A 13,209-nucleotide genomic window follows, 5' to 3' on the forward strand; every position below is an offset into this window, starting at 1 on the left:
GCAGAAGAGTGTCTGATAATATAGCATAAACATAGACCAAAGAAATAGACAGGAAGTTACCATGAATTGCATTCAGAGCTTTATTCTTGCCAAAGTTTGGAGGTTGCGCTAACTCTGGCAGGCTGCCTTGGTAAAGAAGCAAAGCACAGAGGTGAAGCCATGAGGTTCTACATCAGTGGGAATCACAGAGGGGCCTGAGGCTGGTGGATGTACCAGAAGGCATAGCAGAACAGTGAATTCTGGAGCAGGGCTGTCCTGTGTTTTAACAACAGCAGTCGTCCTCATGGTCACAGCACGCAGGACCTCGGGACCTCATGGGGATAATTCCCAAACAGGAGCACCCGGAGCCACAGCACCCAGAGCTGCCACAGCCCCCAGAACTGCAGCCTCCGGAGCTGCAGCACCCGGTACTCTCGCAGCAACCAGACGATTCCGTGTTGCAATTCTGGGGCCTCTGGATCCAGCGTCTCAGAGGACTCACCCCGAAGGTCCAGGGAGCCAGGCAGCAGTAGCTTGTGGAACAAGGTGCAGAGCACGGGTCAGGGGTACAGGACTGGGCGGCTGAGCCACCTGCAGAAGCTTGAACGTAGGAGCTCTGGGAAGGAGAAGGGTACTGGACGTAATAAGTCTGGGTCTGGCAGGGAGCTGGACATTTGACGTAGGTCGTCTGGCATGGAGGTGGACACTTCACGTATGTCTGGCAGGGAGCTGGGCATTTCACATACGTAGTCTGGCATGGAGGTGGGCACTTCACGTAGGTCTGGCATGGAGGTGGGCACTTCATGTATGTCTGGCATGGAGGTGGGCACTTCACATAGGTCTGGCAGGGAGCTGGGCATTTCACATAGGTTGTCTGGCATGGAACTGGGCATTTCACATAAGTTTTAGTCTGGCAAGGAGCTGGGCACTTTATGTAGGTTTGAGGCTGGCATGGAACTTGGTACTTCACATAGGTTTGAGTGGAGGCTGGAGCAGAGCCTACCGCGAGATCTGGAGCAGCCAAGCCTGGAGCAATGAGGCCTGGAGCAGCAGGAGCTGGAGCAGGGCCTGTCACAGAGACGATTTGGGTCTGGCTTGGAGCTGGGACTCTCACCGAGGCACCTTTGGTACTTTGCACAGTCCCCAGTCCTGAACCTTTCACACAAGATGGAAAGAATTGTGGCTGCTTCTGCTGGTCACACATTTTTCTGGGGCTTTGCAAAATCTGAAAAGAGAGATTTCATCAGAACTGTGAAACTAGGAAGATTTCCAGGGAAACCTTCAGTATCCCCTTTGGACAGAGTGATTTGTAAGCAGTGGCCTTTCTGAGAAGGTCTCAGACACCCAGAGACTATATACTTGGCAGAAGGGTAGACTCAGAGTGAGGGACTCTAGGCTCAGCTCTTATGGCTTTGGACAAGTCACTGGTCACCTCTGGGCCTCAGTCTCCACAGTGGGAAATGAAGAGCTTAAAGGAGTGAAGTCTGCATTTCTACCCAGCTCTCCAAGCTTCCTCTCATCTTACTTACTTCAGTCTGTAATTGTGAATTAACTGCGGAAATTGCTGTTCCCCAGTTTGCTTCCCCCTGCCACCATTTCTCTGGCACTGATTCTCTCCAGGGTGGCTTTCCTTCTTCCTGCCTTCCAGGGGACCCAGGGAAGGCAAATTTATGTCAATAGACCCTGAACCCACATGACCCTCAAGCTGTGCCTGACAGGGAGCAAAGAACAAGGCCAAGTCTGAGCAAGTTTCTAACCATTTGCTCCTTGGACCACCTAGTCCATCACTTCACCTCATTAGCACATGGACCCAAGAGAGGACTACACACCTGCACTCAGAGGAGGGGTGGGGAGCTCAGTTCTCTGAAGTCCTTTCTCACACAGGGCTACCAGTTCATCTTGTACCTCCCCGCCTCCTCCAGCGCCCCAGGCTCCACGATCCCACCAGCACTGCCGCCGCCTCCTTCATGGGTGTCCCCAGTGTCTAGTCCACACTGCCCCTTCACCCCATAGCTCTCCACCCCAACTGCACCTAGGCTGTGCTTCTTGCCATGTCCCTGTCTAGTTTAGAGACTTACCCTCTTTGCTGACAGGAGCAAACAAGACTGGAAGAAGTCAGTGATCTGAGGAATTGGCAGCTGGGGAGACTTTTATAGGGCAGCAATGAGGCAATTTAATGGCATCTAAATGAAGCACCAGAGATCACGAGGACAAGGGCTGGTGTTGCATTGGCAAGATTCCTCCCCAGTATGCCTGGCTCTTCAGTCAGAGGCAGGGCATGTCTCTGCTTGACACTGGGTTTTTCCCAAACACGAGATAAAGGATCCTGTTGCCTTCCTCAGGAAACAAGTCAATCTCCTTTTCCTAGAAGTTATGAGTGACGCCTATGTGATCTGTCTCTAATGAGGCTGTTTCTAGGACACTTGGGTCTTCAAGGACTTGCCAAAGATATGATTAGATTCTCAATTTTTCATACACTGTGCCCAAAGCTACAATGTGTCTTCCCAGCCTAAAGCAAGTGTCCTTTCTGAGGGCTGTCATGGTGGCTTCTACTGGTCTGGACTGCTGAGCACAAAGAGTTTGGCTCAGTGGTCTCTGGCTTAATAGGGTGCAAGGCCCCCAAGAAATGGTTTATTCCATGCACTATCAGGTTATTCTAAGGAAACTAGGCGGGCACTTGATGACAGCAGACCCGAGGATGCATGTCTACACTCTCTCCTCAGCCTTCTCATGTCCTGTGACCTCCCCATCCTCACCTTCCTAGACCTCACTATCAGGCTTTGATCCCCAAAAACCCAGAATAGGGTGAATTCTAGCCAGATGAACACTGTGTGATGGCAATAACAGTAGAATCTAACATTTAATTGAATACTTTTTATGCACCAAACAATTCACAAGGCAGATACATTTATAGGTGGATGCAGTTGAGGCCCTGAAAGACTAAGGAAGTCACCTGTTGTCACAGAGCAAGTAAGTAGGGAAGCCACAACTCAGATGTAGGCAGTCTGCTTCCACAGACCATGATCTTATCACTACAATATGTTGCCTTTTATTTCTAAACATAGCATTGTCCTGGAATCCCTGCCTCCTGCCTTTTCCCTTTGCAGTAGATGCAGAAAGAGAGGTGGAAATATTATCTACGGAGCATTTACTATGTGCCAAATACTGTCCTGGCCTCTTCACTTGTGTCATTTCATTTGTTCTTGAAAAATCCTATGAGGTAGGCTTCATTAGCTCCATTTTTACAGAAGAGGAAACTGAGACCAATAGGTCTAACTATTTCAGCAACGTCAGCCTGTCAGTAGTAACACAGGATATTTGAAACCAAGCCTACCTAGTTCCAGAGCCCATACTGTTCCCACTGAGCCTCGTTGGGTTGCCCACTGGAGAAGTTTGTCTTTTTTTTTTTTTTTTTTTTTTTGAGACAGAGTCTCACTCTGTTGCCCAGGCTAGAGTGAGTGCCGTGGCGTCAGCCTAGCTCACAGCAACCTCAAACTCCTGAGCTCAAGCGATCCTCCTGTCTCAGCCTCCCGAGTAGCTGGGACTACAGGCATGCACCACCATGCCCGGCTAATTTTTTCTATATATATTTTTAGCTGTCCATATAATTTCTTTCTATTTTTAGTAGAGATGGGGTCTCGCTCTTGCTCAGGCTGGTCTCGAACTCCTGAGCTCAAACGATCCGCCCACCTCGGCCTCCCAGAGTGCTAGGATTACAGGCGTGAGCCACCGCGCCCGGCCGAGAAGTTTGTCTTGATTCTGATCCTGGCACTGGTTCCAAATTTCACTTCTTCAAATCAGCTAGCCCAGGCCCCACTGTAGCCACATGGATTCTTGGGTAAACCTTGCTACTGTATTTGGATATAATGAATCCTCACATTCCCCAGGCCCCATAATCCCTAAGGCTCCCAAATAAACAAAGAAAATACAAATCCCCACTAGTTCACAAACTAGTTCAAGTCAGGCCTTGCAAAATCTCTGAACATTCTTCTATATCTGTCCAACCCCACCCAGCAACGACCCCAGGGTCTGGTAACCACCAATCTACTCCATTTCTATGAGATCAACTTTTATAGATTTCACATGTGAGTGAGATCATGTGGTATGTCTTTCTGTGCCTGGCTTATTTCACTTAGAATAATATCTTCCAGGTTCATCCATTTTGTTGCAAATGATAAGATTTCTTTTATTATGGCTGAATAGTATTCAATTGGGTGTATATACACCACATTTTCTTTACCTATTCCTTTGTTGATGGACACTTAGGTTAATTCCATATCTTGGCTATTGTGAATAATGCTGCAATAAAATGGAGGTACAGATATCCTTTTGATATATTGATTTCCTTTCTTTTGGACAAAAACCCAGTGGTAGGATTGTTGGATCATATAGTAGTTCTATCCATAGTTTTTTAAAGAAATCTTCATACTGTTTTCCATAGTAACTGTATTAAATTCCCATCAACAGTGTATAAGAGTTCTCTTTTCTCTGCATCCTCACCAGCATTTGTCATATTGTGTTTTTTTGATAGTAGTCATTCTACCAGGAGTAAGGTGGTATCTCATTGTGGTTTTGATTATCATTTACCTTATTATTAGTATGTTGAGCATTTTTTTCATATACATGTTGATGGTTTGCATGTCTTCTTTTGAAAAATGTCTATTCAGGTCCTTTGCCCATATTTTTTGAAATGGGGTCTCGCTGTGTTGCCCAGGCCAGTCATGAACTCCTGGGCTCAAACGATTCTTCTACCTCAACCTCCCAATTAGCTGGGGCTACAGGCATAAGCCACCATGCCCAGCTTCCCATTTTTTAATTTGGCTATTTGTTTTCTTGCTATTGAGTTGTTTAAGTTCCTTATACATTTTGGATATTAACCCCTTAGCAGATGTATAGGTTGCAAATATTTTCACCCATTCTATAGGTTGTCTCTTCACTCTGTTAATTGTTTCCTTTGATATACAGAAGCTTTTTAGCTTGATGTATTCCCACTTGCCTATTTTTTCTTTTGTTGTCTGTGCTTTTGAGGTCATATCCAAAAAATTATTGCCCAGAACAATGTCATGGAGATTTTTCCCTATGCTTTCTTCTAGTAGTTTTACAATTTTGGATCTTACACTTACATTTTTAATCTATTTTACTTGATTTTTGTATATGGTATGAGATAAGGGTCTTATTTAAATCCTCTGCATGTGGATGTTCAGTTTTCCCAGGACGATTTATTGAATAGACTGACCTTTCCCCATATGTGTGTTCTTGGCACCTTTGTCAAAGATCAGTTGACAGTATATGTGTGGATTAATTCGCAGATTTTATTGGTCTATGTGTCTGCTTTTTTTCCAGTACCATTTGTTTTATTATAGCGTTGTAGTATATTTTTAAGTCAAGTAAAGTGATTCCTCCCTGCCCCTGAACAATTTGGAGGAATCAAGAAGGGGAGGTTCTGTCTCAGGATTAGAATGTGTCCTGATTCCTCCTGTCATTCTTGCCTCTGATAGGCTTGTCACATTCTACAGCTGTCTCTATGAAACCCACCTGTCCTTCTCCCTAAAGGACAAGGGTAAGTGAGGAGGGATGTGGTTCCAGGACATTCCATTCCTGCTCTCCTAAGTGTCCCACCTCAGCTGATACCCAGGCCTGATGTTTTATGGAGGAAAGGGGAAAGAAACAATTCCTGTTGGGGTTAGACACTTCACATAGGATAGCTTGTCAAATTTAGTTCTCACAGTGTCCCAAGCAAACAAGCAAACAAATAAATAACGTACCTAAGCTCACACAGGTAGAAGTGGCAGAGCCAGAATTTGAACTCGGGTATAAGAGATTTGACATTTTATTGTTTTTCCACCACAACATACTGTTTTTGGTGTTAAAATCCATGATATTCTAGGAACCATAACTTTCAGTCACCTAACAGGCAATCATTACAAAGCCTTCTATATTATATGTAGGATGGGACAGCCCAACTTTATAAGGAAGAAAATACCTAGAAGAGCAGCCATTTTAAGGCATGTCAACAAAACAGGAGAGAAATATTTCCAGGTACCAATAGGAAGACCTGAGCTCCTGTCCTGATTCTACCACTACACCAGCCTGTGATTCCACAGTGCTCTGCTGTCTCTAGGCCTTTTCTCTTCCACTCTAAAGAGGTTAGATGAGGCCCCTTTTGGTATGATACTCTATGATTGTAGGGGCCTATTCCTCAAAGGAAATGTATACTTCCAAAATTTAGCTTTTCATAGAGTTATTACCACTAAACTATAACTTTCAAGAATTGGTTATTGTGGACATATTTACTGTATATCATCACAGGACCAGGGAAACACTGACTAAACAAATGAATGAATGAGTGAATGGATGGGGATGGCTTACATTGACAGTACAGCCCAGACTCATCTCCTTCCTCCACATGGTGAGCCCTGTCCTGCCATTAGCCAAGCGGTGCATTGCGTGCCATCTGTGAGCCATCTGTGAGCTCTGATTGGCTCATTTCCTGCTCTGTAGGGCCACGCTCTCACTAATGGGTTTGACATCTGCAGACAGCACTAACATCCCTGGTGAGAGATACTGCATCCATGTGCCACCAAAACAGGTGAGTGGGTTGTGCTCCACCCATTTTATAGGCTAGGAAGGCAAAGCATGGAGATGACTGGTACAAGTGCCAGGATGAGTCACAGGGCTATCCTCAAAGCTCCCAGAAACTCCCTCCCATTTATCTCTTTGGACACAAGCTTGTAGAATCAGAGACTTGTGGATTCATGGAAAAATAGTCCAGTAAATGTACAGGCCAATAAGTGGAGAAAAGCATCTCCAAGGTGGAGGGTACTCAACAGGTCATGAAGTCTGGCCTCTGCCAGGACACAGGTGAACGACTGTGTCATCCAACCTAATGGGCTGTTCTTCTTAGGAAAATCTACTGGTCTTTAAAAGCTATATGTAGTCCCCCCAGTTAGCTTGTTTCAGGGTTTACTATCTGGATAGTTAGAAACTGTATACTGGATTATCTCTCAGATCCCTTATAGCACCAGCATCCATGAATCCTAACATTAACTGCATGTTTGAACCTGGGCCCCTTAGTGTGAAATCTTAGTGGCCAAGATTTCATCTCAGCCACACCCTCTGCCACAACTAGGGGATTAGAGGGAGAGGTGCCCAGAGAGACATGTTGCTCCTTAAGGACAGGGCCTGGGTCTCCTCTCACACTAGGAACTTGTCCCGATCAAGAACTGGAGACACTCTAAAGGCAAAATCTGGGCCCTTCCCTTTCCAGGGACAAGAAGTGGGACAAAGTGAGAAACCACACACCCAGGAAAGGGAGGGCACGGGAATTTCAGTATTCAGTGAGAAGTCTCTCTTTGTGTCTGAGACCAGTGATCCCCACCCTTGGATCCCATATCTATTCATGTCCATGCTACAGGCTTTGCTCTGCGACTTGCACCAGAGATCCCCTGTACTATTATGCCTGTGACAATTGGCAGTTCCTCCTAGATCATCAGGAGATAACATTGTAGAGCCACAGAAGGGCTGGCAAGGCCCTTTGTAGGCACAGAGTTCTGCCCCTATATTGTATCTGAGGCCCACAGAGAAAGGAAGAAGCTTGTTCAGGTCATAGCCAGGTAGGGGCACACTCTAGGAAGGATCTCTGAATCCCATTTGGGGCATGTTCCATAACACACATGGACACTGAACAAGCTTGCTAGGGACCTCCCTCCCCCACCCCACCCCACAAACACTGGGACACAAGAAGAGCCAAGGAAAATCCTCTAAAGGGCATCAGCTATAGAGCGGAGAGTGTTTTCACATATGGGGGATTAACAAAGGTTTCCCACTGTGTGCATATGTGTGGAGCATCAAAACACAAGAATGTCAGCTCCACTTGTCTCAGAGTCTCAGGGCTGTATTTATGCCAGGGCTACAGGGCAAGACAGCACCAGAACCCTATTGGTTGCAGAGACCAGGGAACACTGATGCCAAATACTCCTCTTTATCCTGGAAGGGCACACTGAGGCTGATTCCCTTGGAATTCTACCAGCCTTTCCCTAACCCATGTATTCCCTCATAATGCACACTAGGTAAACATTCCCTTAGATTTTCCTACTGCTTTGTAGAGATGTTTAATTGCATTGGTTGTATTAATTGTTTAATATTATTAATTGTTTAATACCACCACCTCCTGAAATTTTTAATGGAAACAAGTCTTCTCATCTTTGCAGTTCAAGGTACAAAGGGATCCAGGAAAATTCCACATTCTCCTAATATATAGTGGGTTCTGCAAATAGACCTCACTGGATCACATCCTCTCTCGACCCTCCGAACCATGTTGTCCATCCTTTCAATACAAATGGAATGTTCTGTCCTTTATCCCAACCTCTTCCAGACCTCCACCCCAAGAACCAGCTCAACACTCAGGAACTTCTCCTTTCAGACAGAACTGGTGCTTGTCACAGCTCTGCTGATTCCTAGATATATGATGTAAAAGTTCATCCTGGCACTTGCACCACTCATCTCCATGCTTTGCCTTCCTAGATAATTTCTTCCTTAGGTAATTTGCTGAATTTTCTGCATTTCAGTTTCCTGATCTGTAAAATTGAGACATTAGCTGCTGGGACTGCAAACTAGTACAACCTCTATGGAAAGTAATATGGAGAAACCTCAAAGAGCTAACAGTAGGACCAACACTTGATCCAGCAACCCTGTTACTGGGCATCTATCTACCCAAAGGAAAAAAAGACATTCTATAAAAAAGACATCTGCACTTGAATGTTTATAGCAGCAGAACTCACAATTGCAAAGGTGTGGAAACAACCCACGTGCCCATCAATACATGAGTGGATTAATAAAATGTGATATATATATATATATATATATATACCATAGAGTACTACTCAGCCACAAAAAACAATGGTGATCTAGCACCTCTTGTAATATCCTAGATAGAGCTGGAGCCCATTCTACTAAGTGAAGTATCACAATAATGGAAAAACAAGCACCACATATAGTCACCATCAAATTGGTATTAACTGATCAACACTTATGTGCACACATAGACATTTATCACGTGTCAGGCATGGTGGTTGCGGGGCGGGGGGGGGTAGGGGATGGGTCTATTCACACCTAATGGGTGTGGTGCACACCATCTGGGGGATGGACATGCTTGAAGCTCTGACTCGGGTGGGGCAAAAGCAATAATTCTTTACAATCTATGAAACAAGTTATCGAAAAATAAAGAAATATTTAATATCACTATTTAAAAAAAAGTCAGAACATGTCACTCTTTTGCTCAAAACATTCAAATCACTTCTCATCTTGTTCATGCTAAAAGCCAAAGTCCTTACAGTGGCCTTTGAAGGGAGGCACATACTGGACCCTATGCCCATATTTTGCTGACCTCACGTCCTACCCTCACCCCCTCACTCTGTGCCGTTCATCTGACACCCAGGTGCACTTCCATGTCGAGCCCTTTGCCCTTGCTGCTTCTCCACCCACAATATTCTCCCAGATGTCCACATGGCTAACCTGTTCACCTGTCTTTTCTCAAATGTGATCTTCATGAGGACTTAGCCAGTGACCTTATTTAACATTATAATCCACACCAGCTGGCCCTCCCTGTCCCTCTTCCAAGCTTTATTTTTCTCCATGGAGTTTACAATCATCTAACACGATCATCCAAGAAACGATTAATGCGAGCTAAAACATGTGCCTAACATGTTAGTGCTAACTGAATGTTAGTTAGTTTTGCCGATATTGCTATCTACCATGTGCAATGGCAATGGTTATACTCAGGTATAAAAGGACACTCTTAAGCTACAAGGCAGCTTTAAGAATCTAGGGACCAGAGAAAAGTTGACATAGACTCAAGTACGGAGGTCCTTGCCCATCTGGTAAAAGTGCCAGTTCTAGGTCAGGCTCTTGATAAATATCACCTAGAAACATTGTATGTCTACATTCCTATGTTGTGAAGTTACTTTTACTCAGAGCCAAATAGATCAAATCCTCTTTGCATATTTCTTCTTCACATATTTCTCTTCTCATCCATTCCTCCTTTGGAGACTCACTAGCTCTACCTCCACCTTGCTCAGAGCCTTCCTGGGCTCCCCAAAACTCTCACCTTGGTTATAGACCCAATTATGGACAAGTGAACAGGTATCAGGAGAGTCAGAATGGATGAGGAGCCAGACTCAGGGACACCTTTTCTATAGAAGACCCAGGGGACTCTAAGGTGAGCCAGGGACCTAGGAAAGGCTGGTGGCAGTGTTCCAACCAGAGCACGGGCCAGGTAATTCCTGACATTCACCTGCCTCCTTATTTTGTCTCGACTACAATCCTCCATCTATCTGCCATGGAGGCCATGGGACCTCCCAGCTGCCCTCTGCTGGGATCAGGGTTCCTGTCTGGGCTTTTGTAAAGATAGAGTCCCATAGACTAAGCTCTGGGACTAGGGTCAGTTTGCTCAGGTCACAGTGACCCTGTTCCTTCTAGCAGTGTGTAGCTTAGTCTACTGGAACTTCTGATCTGGGTCATCAGAGGATTTAAAGCAGATGTATAGCTGGGCAGGGACAAAAATACTAGATCAGGAGAGCACAGAGTCATTCTTCTTAAGGAATTATCATTAAATTAAAGTTCATAACTATCTTAAGATAACTGCTAATAATTCATTTGTGCTGGCTAAAAGACAAAAGTCAGCCATTGAGTTGAGGGGCCACCACACATGAAAATACTGCAGTAAAGGTTAAAGGAAGTTAAATTTAGGTCCCTGATGCTTCCTCCCACTCTGCTCACCCCCTCCAGGTGCTTCTTTCTCTCCGAGAGGCTGATCAGGGATGCTTTCCTGCATCGTGACTGTTAGAGGGTAGAGGTGAAGACAGCAGTAACCCTAAGCACCCCACTTTCATGGTTTTCCCTTATCAATAAGGCCAAGTCAAGATGTCTACCTCCAGGGGGTGCCTGAGTGCACAGAAATACCATGGTGAGTCAACTTCTCATGAGTGCTTTCTGAGAATCCCAGCCTGGGTGCCAATCCCACCCTTCCCCTCAGACTTGCTGCAGAGAGCTTGGCCTTTGCCATTGTTAGGACACATGGAGGTAGTAAAATGGATGTAAATGTATAAATTCTTGTGTTTAAAGACACCCTTGTGACTCTGCCAAGTATACTGGGGCACAGCTGGTGAAGCTTTAGTTCTGCTTCCAGATACCAGGCATCTAGCCATCTCTTCTAGAAGAGGGAGAGACAGCAGAAAATAGCAGTGAAGACACAACAAAAATTAGTGGTTAAGAGCCCAGACTTGGAGCCAGGCTGCTTGAGTTTGATTCCTTACATGCAGTAGCTGTGTCACCTTGAGCTAGTTAACTAACTTCTCTGGTCCTTAGTTTCCCCATCTCTAAATGGAGATTATAATCATACCTTTTCCAGGGATTTTTATGAAAATAAAATGAATCGTATTTACAATGTACTTAGAGCATCACCTGCTACTTCATGGTATGAAAGTATTTGATATAAGCATACCCAAATTGAATTGTAGTTTCCAATCTAATGTATTTTTCCCTAACATATAGAACTCCTGTATTTCTAGGTTAGCAACATACTTAAGTAAAGAACTCTATCACGGATGCCTTTGTCTACATAGATAACTAACGAGATAAAAGTAGAAGTCATTGAGTGAGGCTTTGGTAAAGCTCTTTAAAAAGGACCTGTCCTTCATCCTTTCTGATTTGGATGCTTTTTATTTCTTTTTGTTGCCTAATTACTATGACTAGGTCTTCCAGTACAATGTTGACTAGAAGAGGTGAGAGTGAGTATCTTTGTCTTGTTCCTGATCTTAGAGGAAATGCTTTCAGCTTTTCAGCATTGAGTATGATATTGATATTGGCTGTGACTGGTCAAATATGGCCTTTATTGTGTTGAGGTGTGTTCTTTCTACACCTAATTTGTTCAGAGTTTTTTTTTTTCACCATGAAAGGTTGTTGAATTTTGTCAAATGTTTTTCTGCATCTTTTGAGATGATCATATGATTTTTATCCTTCGTTCTGTTAATGTGGTGTACCACATTGATTGATTTGTGTATGTTGATTTTTTGTCTATTATACCTCAATAAAGGTAGGGTAAAAAAAAAAAAAAGACCTGTACTGTTTCCATTTCTTCCTCTTTATAAGAGAGATGTGAGAGTTGAATCTTAATCAGCCATCTTGTTTCATGAATCAGCCAGCACTAAGGATGGGGAGGCAGAAAGACAGAAGGAGCCAGACACACACACACACACACACACACACACACACAAACACACACATTGATTATAAAACTAATAAACCTGCAAGAACTTGTCAAGTCTATGAAAGATGGGAATAAGTACTACTGTCATCACAAGAGTACCCCAAGGACCCACAGTCTGAAGGAGGGAGGCTCAGTAAAAACAGTTCTTACTTAGGGAGGAAATCCAGGAAAGTGTACCTTGGGTATCTGATTCTTTTTACATCTTTCCTGACACCCACACTAACTTGGTTCCTCCGATTTCTTGTCCCATAACATGAGTTACTGTTAATGATTATTCAATTTTCTGTCTTTCCTAGTAGACACAGCATTAGTCATATTTTTATTTTCTATAATTTATGGTGTTTTGACATCTTTGGGGGGCTTGCTGGCTGGGGAAAGACCACCTCCCCCAGGGCTAGCTAACTCCTAAGAGATAGTAAACAACTTGAAGTTAAGCCTGCCTTTCATATACAAACCAACCAATCCTAGTCCACACCCTCAGCCACCTCCTTTGTCTAACTCTCACATGCCAAGTCAATATTTCCTCTGCCCTAAATCAACTCACAGCCAGGTACCAGATAACTAGGGACAGTCCCTATGCCTCAAAGCCCACCAGAATTTTTCAGAGTAGGTGGCCCTAAGCTGTCTCCCCTGCCCTGCTTTGTCTTTCCTGGGGGAAAACACAGTGAAGGCTGTGGTCTCTGCTCCCTTCTCCTGCTGCTGTCTCCTCACTAAACCCTGGGGCTTCCCCATGCCCCTGCATGAGGCAGGTGTCCCATTCTCTTAGAAAATATAAGTGAAAAATAAAAGTCCACAGGCACGTGTGCAAGTAAGTTTCTAGGTAAGATAAGAAAGATGAAACTTTTAGTTTTAATCAAATATGCAAATTGACTACAAAGTGACTGTCCCAATTTATACTCCCACACGTAGTCTGAGAAAATATTTTCTCTTTCCTGGCCTACATTTATCATCATTCACCTGCCAGG

General features: G+C 44.4%; 1 protein-coding gene across 1 annotated transcript; it reads right to left on the reverse strand.

Annotated features, from left to right (window-relative positions):
* Positions 1 to 262: 262 nt before the first annotated feature.
* On the reverse strand, positions 263 to 1,183 carry KPLCE (KPRP N-terminal and LCE C-terminal like protein). The gene is made up of 2 exons (XM_069478747.1): positions 878 to 1,183; positions 263 to 790 (listed from the first exon to the last, which is right to left on the reverse strand). The coding sequence occupies exons 1-2, from the start codon at positions 1,181 to 1,183 to the stop codon at positions 263 to 265; spliced, it is 834 nt and encodes a 277-aa protein (XP_069334848.1).
* Between the last annotated feature and the right edge of the window lie 12,026 nt (positions 1,184 to 13,209).

Source organism: Eulemur rufifrons, chromosome 8 (genome assembly GCF_041146395.1).
Source record: "Eulemur rufifrons isolate Redbay chromosome 8, OSU_ERuf_1, whole genome shotgun sequence".
NCBI lineage: Eukaryota > Metazoa > Chordata > Mammalia > Primates > Lemuridae > Eulemur > Eulemur rufifrons.